Genomic DNA, 15,354 nt, shown 5'->3' with positions numbered 1-15,354 from the left:
ATCTCCGACATTTTGAATGAATCTTTCGAAGGAACCCAACTATCTAAGCCACGTTGTTCATTGGTCCAATTTTGATCCCAACTATCTAAGCCATGTTGTTCACTGGTCCAATTCAGGATAGGTTGTGAAAAGAAAAATGTATATAATAATTGAAATTGGTAAAGCCAAACATACCGATTGAGGCCTGTCCAAACTCTCTGCTACCAACTACAGCTCCCTCTGTGCCCACTCCAAATGTGGGAGATCTTTATGCCCCACCTTGTATATGTGTTGATGATGTCCCTTGATGGCCTTAATGTGTGGTTTCAAATTAATGTTTTCTATTGACAGTATTTGTTGGTAAAATGTCTGTCAAAAAGGTATTATGATTGGTCCTAGAGTGTCTCCCAAGGCTCAGCTTATTCCTCAATAGGTCCTCAAGTGATTACTCTGAAGTAAAAACTTTTCTGAAAACCAAGAGAAATTAAAACTTTTGAAAAGCTTACATCTCTGTGTATAACTACTCTAGGCTCAGCGCAGAAATCTGGTTTAAAGAAAAATAGCAATATTCCTAGCTCCTTTTTAGGTTAAGAAGTGATGATAGGCTTGGTGTATTTAACTCCTTGATTCTGTATTTCTACAGTTGTACATAATTTCATTAGAATAATAAAATCCTAGCCTAATTTTTATTTTCTTTTTACTATTTTAGGAAGATGGACAAACAGCTTTCTTTTAATTTACTACGGACATTGCTGAAGGTAATACAGATTTACCTCAATGTTTGTTATTATATAAAACATTGATATCAATTCCATCATGTCATCGGTATGTGTTGAGTTTTGTTTCTTTGTAAGCATTTCCTGAAAGTATTGGTTTCAATATTTTTTTCAGGTCGCTACCAAATATAAAACAGTCAGTTTGTCTCAGGCTTTCCCTCCAGAGTTTCTGCACCCCCTGTTGCGTATTTCTCTGATTGATGACCCTGGCATGCGTATTATTGTCCAAGAGATTCTGCACACACTATTAGATCGCCATGGAAACTCGTTTAAGCTTAAGCACATAAGGTAAAAGTCAGAAGGTTTACATATAAATTTCAAAGATGGTTGCTGGACAGTAATGTAGTTGGAAATTAGACTTCTTTACATGAATCTTGATTAGTAATTAGTCATACCGAATAACATAAAAATAAAGTAATACTAAGGTACCACTCAGTGGTTCCATACATCATTACAGAGTTATTATTAAAAAAAAGACAAAGATTTTCTGTGAGATTGAAATGTTAAGATTGAAAGCAATCCTTATATTCTAAAACCTAATCCCTAAGACAATATACAACTTTCCTGAGCCCAAACCTACATCTCAACACTTTGCTAAATCTACTTTTAAACGTTTAATTTTAGTAATAAGCTCCCATGAACCAAACTTTGAATCCCCAACAGTGTATAAACATCTCTAATTGTTAATATAAACTTTCTGAAATCTGCGTCTTTAAAACTATTACAAATATCCCTAAACATAAGTTTAAATTTCTAGTAAATGGAAATTCTATTTATTAGTGCAATAGCCCCAGCCCCCAAGTTAAAAATGTTAATTCTGTTAAGGAAGGTGCATTGTAGGTATCAAACTTTTAACCTTATTAAGGAACACTAAGTCAGTCCACTATATATCAGACCAACTACGTTGAAAGTTTTTGAAGCTACTATGCCAATAATTAACAAGCATTGGGCTTTTTTATAATAATAATAATTATAATTATATTCTTTAAGACTGAAGATTAATGGGAAATACAGTATTTCACCTGGCTATGTTGTCTAGCTGTGATCAACACATTTTGCCAAAACCGAGGTTTGCAGGTGGTTAAATTAAATTAGCTTTTTGCTGTCTGCATCTGTCTTTGGTAAAAATCTTTCTCTCTTTTGGTCTCAAATGTTTATCCTGCTGCCTTTATAAGATCTCTTCATCTATCTCTTTCAGAAACCTTGTTGCTACAGTTAAGACAAGCTGATGTCTTTTATTATATAGCTCAGTGATTTTTACTGAGTGCTCTAGTCTGTAGCACCATACAATTGAACATATCACAGCAGTAAAGCTTGTTAAATAAATACAAATTTAACATTTACATTTTCTATAAACACATTGACTATTCTTCTTCTTCTACCTCGTTCTCATTTTGTTGTTGGAGCGTTCAGATGACTAGACCAATATATGAGATGAACTGCGCAGTGGTTTCCAAATTAGGGAGCTTTCTATATAGTTTTCTTTCTATTGGGGTGTTTTGGGGCCAGTGTCTTGTATGGGACTCAGGGTAAAGAAGGACATGTTCAGCATTCTCTGGTGACACTCCACATGGGCAGATTTCACTGGTTCCAATTTTGAGCTTCTGGTTGTACATTGACTATGATTTAACTTTAAAAATTTTTTAGAGTTGATGTATGTGTTATTGAAATCTACACAGTGATCATGTTTGAGATTGAATATTTATTTCTTGAAATTTAAATTAGCAGAACAACATTGTTAATCCAATCCAACTATTGAACAAAGTAGAAATCACAGTATCAAATACTGGTCAAGTAGACCAATAGTACCACTAACTGACAAGATTGAGCATTGATTGACTAAGAGAACCTAAAAAAAATGACTTAAAGAACCTTAATACATGGCTTCCTGGTGCTCAGTTTGACCAATTTACATATCCAATGGTCAAGAAAGTCCCTCTAACAGTCTCTGTTATTTTTTTTTTTACATACACTAGAAATTCTGACCCTCTTTGGCTTAAAATGGCTTAAATTTGCAATCAAGCTACCACACTATTTCTTTCTCACCGAGATTATCGTACTTTCTATCCATAAAGCTTTTGCCAATTTATTTTTTTTAAAATCTTAAACAACAAATGTTTTTCCAGCTTGCCAGAAGATATATCTTCTTTACACTTGACTATCAAAACTAATGATCGACATGATCTACTTTTTATGAAAAAGGTAAGGTTCTGGTATAATTATGATAAATGCAATCAGTCTGTTAGTGCAATTCTAGCAAGTGATTGAAGTGCTTCTTTATGACTACACACCCTTTTTTTTTTCAGAGTGGAATGCAACTTTACTGGCACATTCTGGAGAATTTGCAGCTTGAGTCTAACAAAGTGGACAACTTTGAGGCCATCTATTGCACCATGTGTTTGTTGGGGATTGAAGTAGGTCAGGATGAAGTGATAATTGAGTTGGTTCGACTGGCTTTAGACATTCAGGTCAGTTCACTGGACACCCAGAGTTTTACTTTTTCCCCCACTCTTTTATTGATCTAATTCAGTGTTTCTCAAAACGTTTTTCCCTAAGGGATCACTTCTCACATTCTGATTATTTAGCGGAACACTTTGCTTATTTTATTTTAATAGGTTAATTTACGTGGTGGCCTACTTGTTAATTATTTCAGTAGTTTGTGGAACACCTATTTAGGCCTTACAGAACCCTAGGGTTCCGCAGAACACAGTTTTTTGAAGTTCTCCTTTCAGATCTTGCAATCTATAGGGCAGATAATGTTAAGGCATGTTTCTTTGGCCAATGATTAATGAGCAGGGTGTTATGTGGCCAGCACAACAACCAAATGCCTTTACTTTCCCCAAGTCAGATACCCATTAGAGTTGGGTGAACTCAGGGACACCTTAAAAATCCCTGATTTCAAAATCCCAGTCTTCATCGAGATTCCAACCCAGGACCCCAGGTTACTAGACAAGCACTTAAAAACTCAGCCACAATGCCCCTTACAGTTGGGAAACACTGATCTAATTAGAAATAGCTGCTTATAAATTGTATTCATCATTATAATTATTATTAGCAATATGATTAAAGAACCCGTGTCACTGCACCCCTCTTTTTCCTCTCTTTTTATACTTGTTCTCCAAGCCAACAAAACACAGTTTGAAATAGATTCCTTTCTTTTGTGTTTTCTGACAGCAAATGACTCTAAGCAGTTCTCTTCCCAAGACTCACATATGTGCCATACACAGTCTTGTTGTGGCTTTTCTTAACATGCTGGGACAAGTCACACAGGTCAATGCTCTGTCCCTTCATGCTCTTAGGGTAAGTGGACTCTTTTCATTTATTTTTGTTCTCTTCTTTGTGTAGAAGTGTGTGTAGACTCTCCTCAGTGTGATCCTCCTGGCCTTAATTATACAAGCTCATCTAACAACACTAGATCTCAGAATCAGAATTAAAATCAATGGTGCTTTGTAAAACCAAAATCAACAAAGCAATTGTAACTGACATTCTGCAATCTCCAAGTCATTTACATTTTCATCTTAATGTTCAGGAAAGCATTCACACCAAACTGCAACTTTGTAATCAGAATATGTGCACAAAGTCTGGACCCCTGCAATGACTTGCTAACTACTGTAAAAATAAATGCAAACTTAAGGTCCTCGAGGCTTGCAAAGACCTTCCTTCTGGGAACAGTACCAGGAAAAGAAGAGAAAGCAATGGAAAGCTAACATGAAAGAATGGAGATTCTATCCAAGGCAAAAGACAGAGAGTAATGGAGAAAGATGGTCAACAGATCTTTTGTGGTGCCCCAACTGTCCAACAGACTAAGGGATAAGTGAAGGTGATACACAAAGAGATGCAACATAGGGGTGAAACTTGTACATTGTACACTGAAATTTCTTAACACTTAATGACATTTCATTCCCAACACTCAGTCATTGAAATGTTTGAATTACTCAAAGTTCCATGTCTAACTCAACAGGTTGCTGAAAATAGAGAAAATGAAGCACCTTACCTTCTGCCAGATTTTGCCTTCAATCGTAAAAACAGACCAAATAGGTTAGTCAGTTTGTTTCCTTAAAAACTAAGTATTTGTCTATTTATGGCCAAATAGCGATGACCTACTCCAGTATCCAGTTTCATGTGTCCTTCATTATGCTCTCTAGCTTTGGGCCATTTGTTGGTGGGTGCTTTCAGTTAACCCCCCTTGTTGTTATCTCTATATTGCTTCATGATCAAATCAGTTTTGTGAGACCTGGTATTTAAGCTTTTCAGTTAAACAGCTTGGGTTCCTATTACAAAGTGTTATTTTGATAAGTTTTATTGTATCAGATTACAGGAGAGTTGTTAACATTTAGTTCTGATTTTCCTTGTAATGACCATGTCTGGTTCTTCAGCAGTAGTTTCTTACCTTCTTTTATGTGATAGGCCATTTTAAGCGGTAAGATTGTATTCCAGCAGGATCCTTTCCTGTATACGTATGTTATTCACTTGACTAGGCATTAGATAACATTAAAATCAAGGAATTTTTTATTTGTCTCAAGACTTCTCCCTCTCTACTGTATAACTATTATTAATTAACTTTCACTCATGCATGGGTGCTAAGTAGTAAAGCACTTGGCTTACTGAACAGAAAGATCTTTAGCTTGAATCCTGGTGAAGGTTTGATTCCTGACTTTTAGGAAGTCCCTGAGCCCCCCAACTTTAATGGATACATGGATTATGCTGGGGAAGTATTTCTTCATTGTGCTAGCAAATTAACACCCCCATTAATCTTTGGCCATGAGAAACATAAGCTTTACATCATCTTCCCACTTAGATGAGAAGGTCTGAATGGGTTTCCCCATCACTCACTGGAGCCAAGGCTTGCTGCCCACATCTCCTGGTCAGAAGCCATCAACTTTTTTTTCTCCATTCATTTTCTTCTTTGTTGATGTCAATACTAGATTGATGAAGTAGCATACATTTTGTATTGGAAATCAATTATGGAATCAAACTAGAGGAATATTTTTGTCTTATTTGAACTGTAAATTGTTTATTCTTTTTAACTGTTGTGTGTGATAAAGTGTTTTCACATTATAGTTTTATCCGTTTGGTCAGTTTGTAAGAAGCTTTGCTTAGCTATATACAATTTATTATTTTTTAAGTTTAACCCTTTTTTTTTTTATGATTATTTATTTCCTTGGTTTATATTTAATCACTTTTAGTTTCCATATTATAAGTTTGCACACCCCATTCTCCCCACCTTTCAACACAAAAAAGGATACCCCCCCACCCCCCAGTGCAACAGTGCTTTGTTTTCTTTCTTTTATTTGCAATGGTTTACCAGTACTTCCTGCATGCTATGTACTTTGGTTTAGGCTTTAATTCTTATTCCTGAGTTATTGCAGACCAAACAATCCCATGCTCTAGTTCTCACTGATCCAGTCATCAGTTGGATCTTTACAATGGTTTAGAGTACTTGTGGTAAACTAATTGAAATGTTAAATTATTTTTTAAACCGGTGTCCAAATCTTTGGTAGACTACATGTTTAATACTTTGAGAGCTTCCGCTTGAGATGCAGAAAAATATGCAGGTCGCAACTGAGTTTGCATAGTCATATGAAACACTGCACTCATCCTTCATCTTTGGGTGGAATCGAAGTCATTGCTATTAGTTTTATATACTTTTGAAGCTAAATGATTATGGATTAGCATTAAGAGCATACACATTTTATTGGTGCAGACTGCACATGAGGACCTGATTTGCCATGATTCATTGTAGAGATGTAGGATTGTAGGATCCCCAGACCTTACATTACACAAATATCTTTTTTTTCATCATTTACCCTGGTCCCAAACTACACATTAGAATCCTTTATTCCCCTCTGGGATCACCTGACCTTACATGACAAATCAAAACCTATTACACATTATTTACTCTGGGGATCATCTGGCCTCAGACAACACATCAGAACCCATTATTCACTCCGGGACCACCTGTGTTCTAATCTACAGCTGGTCAGAGCTTCAGGAGTCCGACCTGTAAGTAGCCAACTTCCTACCTGCATGTTGTTGTTACACATTTTGAACTGGTCATCGTGACACATCTAGAATTTATTTTCTACTTATTCAAACAAAAACAAAAAATGTGTTTTGAAATGAAGTATCAGAATTAACTCCCTTCTCCCACCTAAACTTTTGTTTCCATATGCCATTTTTTAAAAACATTTTAAAGTCTAAATCTATAAAAGAAATGTATCAATAGATTAATTAAAAGTCTTTTCGTGACAATAATCTAGATTTCTATCATTTCCCCTTCTCTGTAGGTGTTGCAACCTATTGTTTAAGTGAGACTATTTCATTTGCAGTATAGTGAAGACACTACTCTTTTTGTTAAGAGCTAGGTGTAGATCCTTTTTTTTTCTCATTTGAACTAGAGGTGCGGTGGCTGAGTGGTACTAGTCTTGTGAACCAGAGGTCCTGGGTTCGAATCCTGGGATTCTTAATGTCAGAATCTTTAGGGCACCTCTGAGTCTGCCCAGATCTGACATTAAAAATTGTGCTGGCCACATGACACCCTTGTTAACTGTAGTCCACAGAAGAAGATGATCTTAACCTTTACATCATCTGCCCTATAATCTGCTTTCATTTGATCTACAGAATGATCAAATAGATTTGGTTTGTAGAATTTTGTGTGCATTGGCACTTTGTGCCCATATAATATAACTGACCCAGACACTGGGTGTATATGTGACAGTGAGAATAACACTAAGATATTTGTTGAACTCCATCTTAGAATGATTCATCTGTTGTTCATGATTGCTTTCAATTGAATGAGTTAGTTTTTTGTTAGTTCCTTACTTTCAAGACATCATTAACTCACAAATTGTATTCATGGGACATGTTCCTGGTAAATGAACAAAATGTTGCTGCTGTTGACAAAGCTAAAAACTATATGATGTGGCCAAACTGTGTAACATTAACTTAGCTTCTCCATTCAGTTTTCGATGGCTCTTTGTTATGTTAGTTGCTGTTGTTTTTCCAAGAGCTTTTGCAAAAGTTGTGTTTTTTTATCCAACCTCATCTCCTTTTGAACTTTTTATTACAATAAACAATAGTTCTGAAAAGTTTCTGCATTTCTTATATAATACAGACGTTACTTAAAAAAAGAAGATTTTTGTATTCACTTTTTAACATTTCTACTATTTATTCAAATTTTTTATTTTATTGTTTTCATAGCCATAGTAAATGTATATCTAAAACACAAATATCTTTCTATTGTTTTATTAACTTTTTAATGGTTTAAGTCAGTTTTAAAACTCAGTGCTAGTCTATGCTTTTAAAAAAAAAAAAAGCCAATAACGAGTTCCAATATTTGTTTATTGTAAAATAACTTGCTCTAAAAGAATTGAGCAATAATATTGGTTCTAAAAGAATTACATAATAGTAATCCACTTGTTTTTTTCTGTGATTAGATGGCTTTAAGATCTAATATAAAACCCTTTTTTTCTCTTTTGCTGAAAGCAATAATAGATTATGTCTCAATGTCTTGTGTATTATCAGTGTCTATACTAATGCTAATAACATGGTCTATAAGATCATAAAGTGATGCTTGAGTCAGTTGTATCATGCATGCTCTAAAACTACATTTTGTGTTCATGTACTGTACACTTCTACTGTAGCATTAGGAAACAAAAATTAAAACTTTAAATCTATTACCTTCAAATATTTATTTTATATTTTATTTATTTATTCTCTTTTTTTCCTTTATTTTCATTCAATTGCAAAATTGTTTTTTTCTCAATATTTTTTAAATATGCTTTGCAACCAAATTTCTCTTTTTTTTACTAAATATAAGTGGCAAAAATGTATTTCAACCAAATAGCAAAAGATAATTCATTACCATTACCCCAAAGTTAAGTCTGGACAGTTGAACATTTGAGTCTCATGGGTATTGGTGCTTTTCTAATTAATTTTGTTTTGTTTTGTCAAAAATCAAAATTTTAAACAGACTGAGCATTTCCAAAGGGCTTAAATAGGATCATACAGATAGGGTTGACAGGAAATAGTTGGTCAAAACACATTACAAAGTATGTCAACACATATTAAACCAGAAACTGATCATCTGAACAAGTCATGGACAGCAAAGATGATCAAATAGACATCCCAAGGTTGTCTTCAGTTCCTATAATAATCTATCTCGACATGACCAACACATAATTTTGACTCAGAACAGGACACAACAGAATAAGACAACATATGTTCCGGAAGCTAAAAGTTGGGATGAGCGAAACCTGCCCTTGTGAAGCATCACCAGAGAAAGCTGACCATGTCCTTCAGGGCTGCATTCTATATCAAGTGGCCCGAACAAGACTCTGGCCCCATAACCTCCTATAGAAGAAAAACTATATGGAGAAGTGCCTGATCTGGAAACCACTGTGCAGTTCATCTCAGATATAGGATTACTGATCTGAACCCTCCTAGATGTAAAATGAGAATGAAGAAGAAGAAAGTCTTCAGTTGGAAACTCAGTTTGTCAAAGGAAAGAAAAAGTCAAGATCAGCTGGAAGTCTGTATGCCAGAAACACTTACATAAAACATACAGCATGAAATAGACTAATTAGTCTAGATGTCAACTTCTCTTATGCAGTATTCATTGTGAACTAGATAATAGTAGAATTTTAAAAGCCTGATGCCAACCCTTTAAAGAAAACTTGTTGAGAAATAATCCTGAAAATAATGGCCATAATATTTCTGACGCATATTGTTGTTGCACAACTTATATTTTATTTGGTCATTAGCAAGTTTTTTCCAGTTTCTGTTCAACCTAAGCTTGGGCCCAGTTTTTAATCCAAGTCTAATGAACTAAGTCAAAGAAGTGAGACACTAATTCTTAAGTGTTGGTTAAAATCCTAAATAGCACTATTGATATTCCACTGTTATCGTCCAAACATTTGGCTCTTTCAAACAATTCTTTTACCAGCTTCTAAGAGTTTTCAATACCTTTTATTTCTAAGAGTTTTCAATACCTTTTATTTTATAGACTTTCTCATTACATTAATTACTGTAACAATTTAACATTTATTACAGAATCCTAAGCCAATTTTATTCTGACATACTATAAGATATTTTTGAGGGCCAACGCAGGTCAAGTAGTGTTATGAACTACTAGTGTACCAACTATAAACTAGTGTTTGTAGTGTTTGCTAACAGATGATGTATAGTTAAATGGCAAAATTATTTTACTGATATGTTTTAATTTATATGTCAGTCAAGAAGTCTGTTTAGCCTAAGGAAACCAAAAAGTAAAAAAGAGATAAGACTAGTAAGGATTTTCAATAATTTCTTATATATCAGTTGTTCATCTATGTGATTCTCTTTATTCAATATCTACTTTGATATTCCAAATATCTCCAACACTATATATATAGATTTCTAAACATCTTTTGTTTCCTCAAAAAATTATCTTTTTTATTCTTTAGAAGCAGTGAAAAACTTCATAATAATTATGTCTGAACAAATCATTATATAATGATTTTTTTGTCTAACATAATTAACTAATTTGATCATTTGTATAAATCAGAACATTTTCTGGCCTAAAATGTTATGGTAAAAATATGTGTCAAAATTATTTATTTTCTCACAACTTGAGATCTTAAAAGAATTCGGCAATAAACCAGTGTTCCTAATTTTACTTTTACTTTGTATATATTTGCACAAAAGAAATATGAAAATAATAATGCTTCATTAATATCAAATCTGTCTAAGGGTCAGTTTGTTGGTTAATGCTTTATTTTATTTTTACTGACAGAGCATTTTTTTATGTTTTATTGCTTCATTTTGATCTGCAGCTATCCTAAAGATACAGAGATCAAAGAGTCCTGCCTGTTCCATCAGGACCGGCTGGCAGAGTGCCTACGCAGTGCTGGCCTGGATGTGACCCGATTGAGCACACCATTTTCCGCACGACCTAATTTAGGATACGGAGGTTAGAAAATAGTGATCACCACTCCTTTTTTTTTTTTTTTTTGTTTACTTTGACTCAAGACTCAACAAGTCAGTTTGTTGTTTTTTTAATCTAGTGAAAATCATTAAATTCAAAAAGAGAAAAGCTTTCTTCAAATATTTTTATAGATGACTCGATTTTTGTTTATTATTGTTTTCAATTCTACGCATGGCTATGGATGTAAATGAAAAAATTCTTTTTCACTAATTGAATCAAATCTTCGTTAATGATATTAATGAACATTTGTTAAAACTCTTCTTTGTAATCAACCTTATAAATTCAACTATTTGTGCTGTCTGAATCTAGTGTTCTTTTGTTCAACTACAGTAGAAGACCAAGCCCTTTTAATTCTGCAATATAGCAAAGAATCAAAGGGCTACAAGAAGATAGTCTACCTGCAGTCTTAAAATGTGTTCAGTGTTAGTGTGCTCAGAATTCTATTTTTAAGTAGCTTTTCTTCATCTTGAAATAATCCAGTCATGTGTTCCCATGTAGCCTTAGTGCATTGTGAAATATTAAAAAGTCATGAGTTCCCCATGTAGCCTTAGTGCATTGTGAAATTTTAAAAAGTCATGTGTTCCCATGTAGCCCAAGTCCATTGTGAAATAAAACAGCCATGTGTTAAATTATGTTTTTTAAAATTTGTTCTCACTGCATTTTTCACGAAATTGCTTTAAAAAAAAAGGTTTTTTTTCTATATTAATTTTTCTCCTTTTTGTGTTTTCCAAGTAGTAGGCTCTGGTGAAGGAGGAACAAGTGTCAGCGATGTAGGATCTATTAATATTGATTTTGAAAATACAGATGGCTCCCCAAGGATATCTGTAAGTCTTATGCTGCTGAAGAATTGAACTGAGTATAACAATTTTATCTTTTTGCAGTTAGCCTTTGGCTCTATAAGTGACTATAAAAAGTTCCCCTTTCAGACCTTGTGATCTATGGGGCAAATGATGTTTCTGTGGCCCATAGTTAACGAGGGTGTCGTGTGGCCAGCACAATGACCTACTGCCTTTACTTTCCCCCAACTAATGTCAGGTACCCATTAGATTTGGGTTGACTAAGAGGCGCCCTAAAAGACCCAAAAGTAAAAATCCCAGTCTTCACCAGACTATACCTTCCATTAAAAAAAGCAAACTGCAACTTCTCTCCTGTGTCCTAGTGATTGCCTAGATGTAAAAAGGTTCTATTAAAGTCGCCCTTTAACATGGGTGGGCTTTAAAGAGAGCAACATGGGAAGGAGGGGGAACATCTTTGTATGAGAAATAAATCAAGATTCTGTTTTTTTTAATGCTGGACTGTTGGATAGATTCTATTCACTTTCATACTACAGAATTGTATTATTTCACTAAAGCTAAATAGTGTCAAGTATATAAAAAAACACATTTCTGCTTATTTGATAGCTCTAAAGAAGGAAGTAGGAATACTAGAATGAATTGATCATTTGGAAGAGCAAGTAGTTCTAGATATGATTGCACTGCGTACTATTTATTTCCTTTTTTAGTGCACCTAATTAAAAGTGTTGTTTTTTTTTGTTGTTGTTTTTTTAACATTTTTATAAAGTATAATTTATTAATTATTTTACACACCTTCTCTAGTTTTTGAAGATTTAAAACTTCCAGGGTTATTTTGGGTTACTTTTGGGTATAAAAAGTTTTTTTTAAATATACACCTAGACGTTATCCATTGCTTAACAATGAAGGTTTTAATATCTATAATAATAAGGCTTGTCTTCGAATCCAAAGATTAATGAGGAATGCAGTATTTCCCATGGCTACGCAGCCCCAGCTGTGACCTACTAATATATAGATAGATAGATATGTACTGGTAAATTGATATACACCTTTGGGAGGGGGGTATATAAATGTTTTATATATTATAATATTTCAAATATATAACTAATTTAACTAGGTATTTATTAATAACTTAAGTTGCTTTAATTTGTTTTTCTTCAATTAAAAAATAAAATATACAGAAAAAAACGGATGAGATAACAGTTGAGTCTCTCAAAAAAATGTTAGGTAAGTATTTTTTGTGACAGTTTTGTATGAAGTTATAAAATTGTACCGTGTTGAAAAAAAAGTTTAAAATAAGAAAACATGATTTGCACTAGAAAACTTTAAATTGCTCCTTCTGTCTCAGAAGGCAGATGCGCCCAGATACTGTACAAAAAAAAAAAAACAACTTAAAAGACAATAGTTAAAATCCTCAACATTCCTTATCTCTGGTCATCTGCCTTCATTTATTTATTGAGGTATAAGTGACTCACTTTGTGTTTTGACAGCTGAAGACAGCTCAGCTGGCAAAGCTGAAGAAGAAAGACATCGCAGAGAAATAGTTCACATGTTTCGGTCGGCACCCTTTGAAGAAATCGTTGCTCGCTCGGAAGCTATAGTAAGAGAAGGACCTTTTTTTAATCACTAGTACTCATTACAAATTTTTTTTTTCTTTATAAGTCTTACTCTTCACAGCGTGACAAATGTGTTCATTTTTTTCCTCCCTTCCAGTCCAATCATTTTCATAGCAAGTTGAATGAGATACTGGAAATAGTTTCCCAAGACCGTATCGCCACTGAGCCACAGACCCAGGAGATTGTTTACCCCAAGTTATTTGTGTACTAGTAATAGCCTGTTACAAACTAAACTGTCCAGGTGTTACAAGAGAAACCACAAGGTGCTAGATACTGGTAGCCAAAAAAAGAAAAGGGTACTTATTGTAAAGAGTGTGCACATATATATATATATACTGTACTATATTATGTGAATCATTAATGTGATATTACCCATAGACTGATATAATTTCTTTTTTTTTTTTTGGATATTACATGCTATAAGAGGGGGGCGTTTGTCAATTGTGAACCAAGCCTAGACCCTTACTGTAGATTTGTTTTCATTTTAAATTATGTTTGGTGGGAAAGGAGCTTTTTAACTAGAACAAATCCCAATATATGCTCTTTTTACATCATCAAATGTCCATGAACAGGTTGTTTAACTTTTTACAATAGTTAGGCCTTTGTGATTTTAACACTAAATATTGGTCTCTGTTCTTCATCAAATGTCCATGAATAGGTTGTTTAAATGTTTTTTACGACAATTGTTATGTGATTTTAGGACTAAGTGGCTGTGATAAAAAATGTCAACTTGTCCAGTATCTGGATGGCATCAGGTTTTGTTATGTTCTGTGACCCAATGCTCCTGATGGCTAGTTATGTTTAGCTCAATTGTATTTCGAGTGTGTGTGTGTGGTATTTTTACACTTTAAGCATTCACTTAATAAAATGTTGACATACTTTGCCTTTGTGACTTGTTTATCCTTTTGAACAATGATCTTAAGAAAAGTTCTGAAGGGCTGTCCACAAGGTGCCCAACTGCATTAGAGTACACTGATAAAAAATAAAATCATCTGTATCATCTACACTTCTTTGTGGGCTGAAGTTTCTTGGGGGTTTATCACTGTTTTATAGACTACAGTGATGGGAAGAGAACACATTTTAGGAAATTTTCTGCACCCAAAGAAGTTTATCAATTTCAAATTAAATTATATTAAACTGAATGTAGTTACAGAACAGAGTATTGAGTACCTGTACTAGATTAGTCGAAAAAAAAAAACTGAACTATGCAATTTTGTATGTGCATCTAAAGGTGTTTCGTATTTAAAAGGAAAAATTAAATATATATATATTTAAAAAGACAATACCCCATTGTTAAACTTACAATATAATACATTTTTTTCTTCATTAAATACAAAAATGTTCAGTTCTTTCAATACCATTAGATGCTTGAACGAATGATGTTACCAATTCGGCCAGCAGGTAATGCATACTTGTGCTGTTATTGGTATTTTCGTTATATGGACATGTAAATCTCAAACTAGACCTAGACTTCATTTAGAACTTGTAAACTTGAAACCAATTAGGCCTAAATTTATTTTTAATTGAATAATGTAATTTCAAATAGACATGCCATTCCTCTCATCAAATCTCGACCCCTCGCCAATCTTTCAAGCTTCTCCTTTTGCGAGTTTCAGTGTGTCAAGTCTTATTTTAAATAGCCAAATAAGTCATGTGACCTTGATCCCATTCCAACTTCCTTGCTCCTTGAATGTTTAGATGAGCTTGTACCCACAATTACTAACATTGTGAACTCTTCACTGACTTCAGGCATTGTATCACAGGAATTTAAGCATGTACTTGTCATGCCCTTATTAAAGAAATCCAGTCTTGGCCCGGAATGTCTTTAAAAAAAACAACTATCGCCCGGTATCAAAACTTCCCTTGCTGTCAAAGCTTCGTGTTTTAAGACTAGTTTGTCATTTTATCTCGTGTTTATGTTTGTAATAAAAACACAGCCCCTGGGACCAACATTTTGTTTGCTAACAGCGCTTTATAAATAAAATTATTCTTTTATGTCAGAATGGTCGAAATTCACCACACGACACGTTACAGTGATTTTTGTGTGACAAAAAAAAAATCACGAGTCTCACATAATACAGTTGTAAATTCAAGGCAAGCACTCAACAGAGGAAGAATAACAGTGATAGTGATTTAATAAATAAAACAAATAACACACAAACCAACAGGATGTCAAATTTTCTTAGATCTAGTTTGTTCTTTTCAAAATAAGCCGGCATTCACCATCA

At 33.9% G+C, this 15,354-nt stretch overlaps 1 protein-coding gene across 3 annotated transcripts in view; it reads left to right on the top strand.

Moving 5' to 3' along the window:
* Positions 1-14,010, top strand: part of LOC106061988 (protein EFR3 homolog B-like) — a 32,713-nt gene extending 18,703 nt beyond the window's left edge. Inside the window, exons 12-23 of one of the 3 annotated variants that reach the window (XM_056030914.1) lie at positions 689-737; positions 871-1,043; positions 2,882-2,957; positions 3,062-3,223; positions 3,930-4,055; positions 4,717-4,793; positions 6,732-6,758; positions 10,568-10,704; positions 11,452-11,543; positions 12,692-12,737; positions 13,001-13,110; positions 13,224-14,010. In XM_056030914.1, coding sequence (XP_055886889.1) covers positions 689-737; positions 871-1,043; positions 2,882-2,957; positions 3,062-3,223; positions 3,930-4,055; positions 4,717-4,793; positions 6,732-6,758; positions 10,568-10,704; positions 11,452-11,543; positions 12,692-12,737; positions 13,001-13,110; positions 13,224-13,337 — 1,189 coding nt within the window. In that variant the 3' untranslated portion in view covers positions 13,338-14,010. The remainder of the gene's footprint in view (positions 1-688; positions 738-870; positions 1,044-2,881; positions 2,958-3,061; positions 3,224-3,929; positions 4,056-4,716; positions 4,794-6,731; positions 6,759-10,567; positions 10,705-11,451; positions 11,544-12,691; positions 12,738-13,000; positions 13,111-13,223) is intronic. The other 2 variants (XM_056030915.1, XM_056030916.1) reach the window with 2 other exon arrangements.
* Positions 14,011-15,354: the final 1,344 nt, after the last annotated feature.

Source organism: Biomphalaria glabrata, chromosome 5 (genome assembly GCF_947242115.1).
Source record: "Biomphalaria glabrata chromosome 5, xgBioGlab47.1, whole genome shotgun sequence".
In the NCBI taxonomy this organism is placed as follows: Eukaryota; Metazoa; Mollusca; class Gastropoda; family Planorbidae; genus Biomphalaria; species Biomphalaria glabrata.
This window is presented reverse-complemented; position numbering and strand designations above follow the sequence as displayed.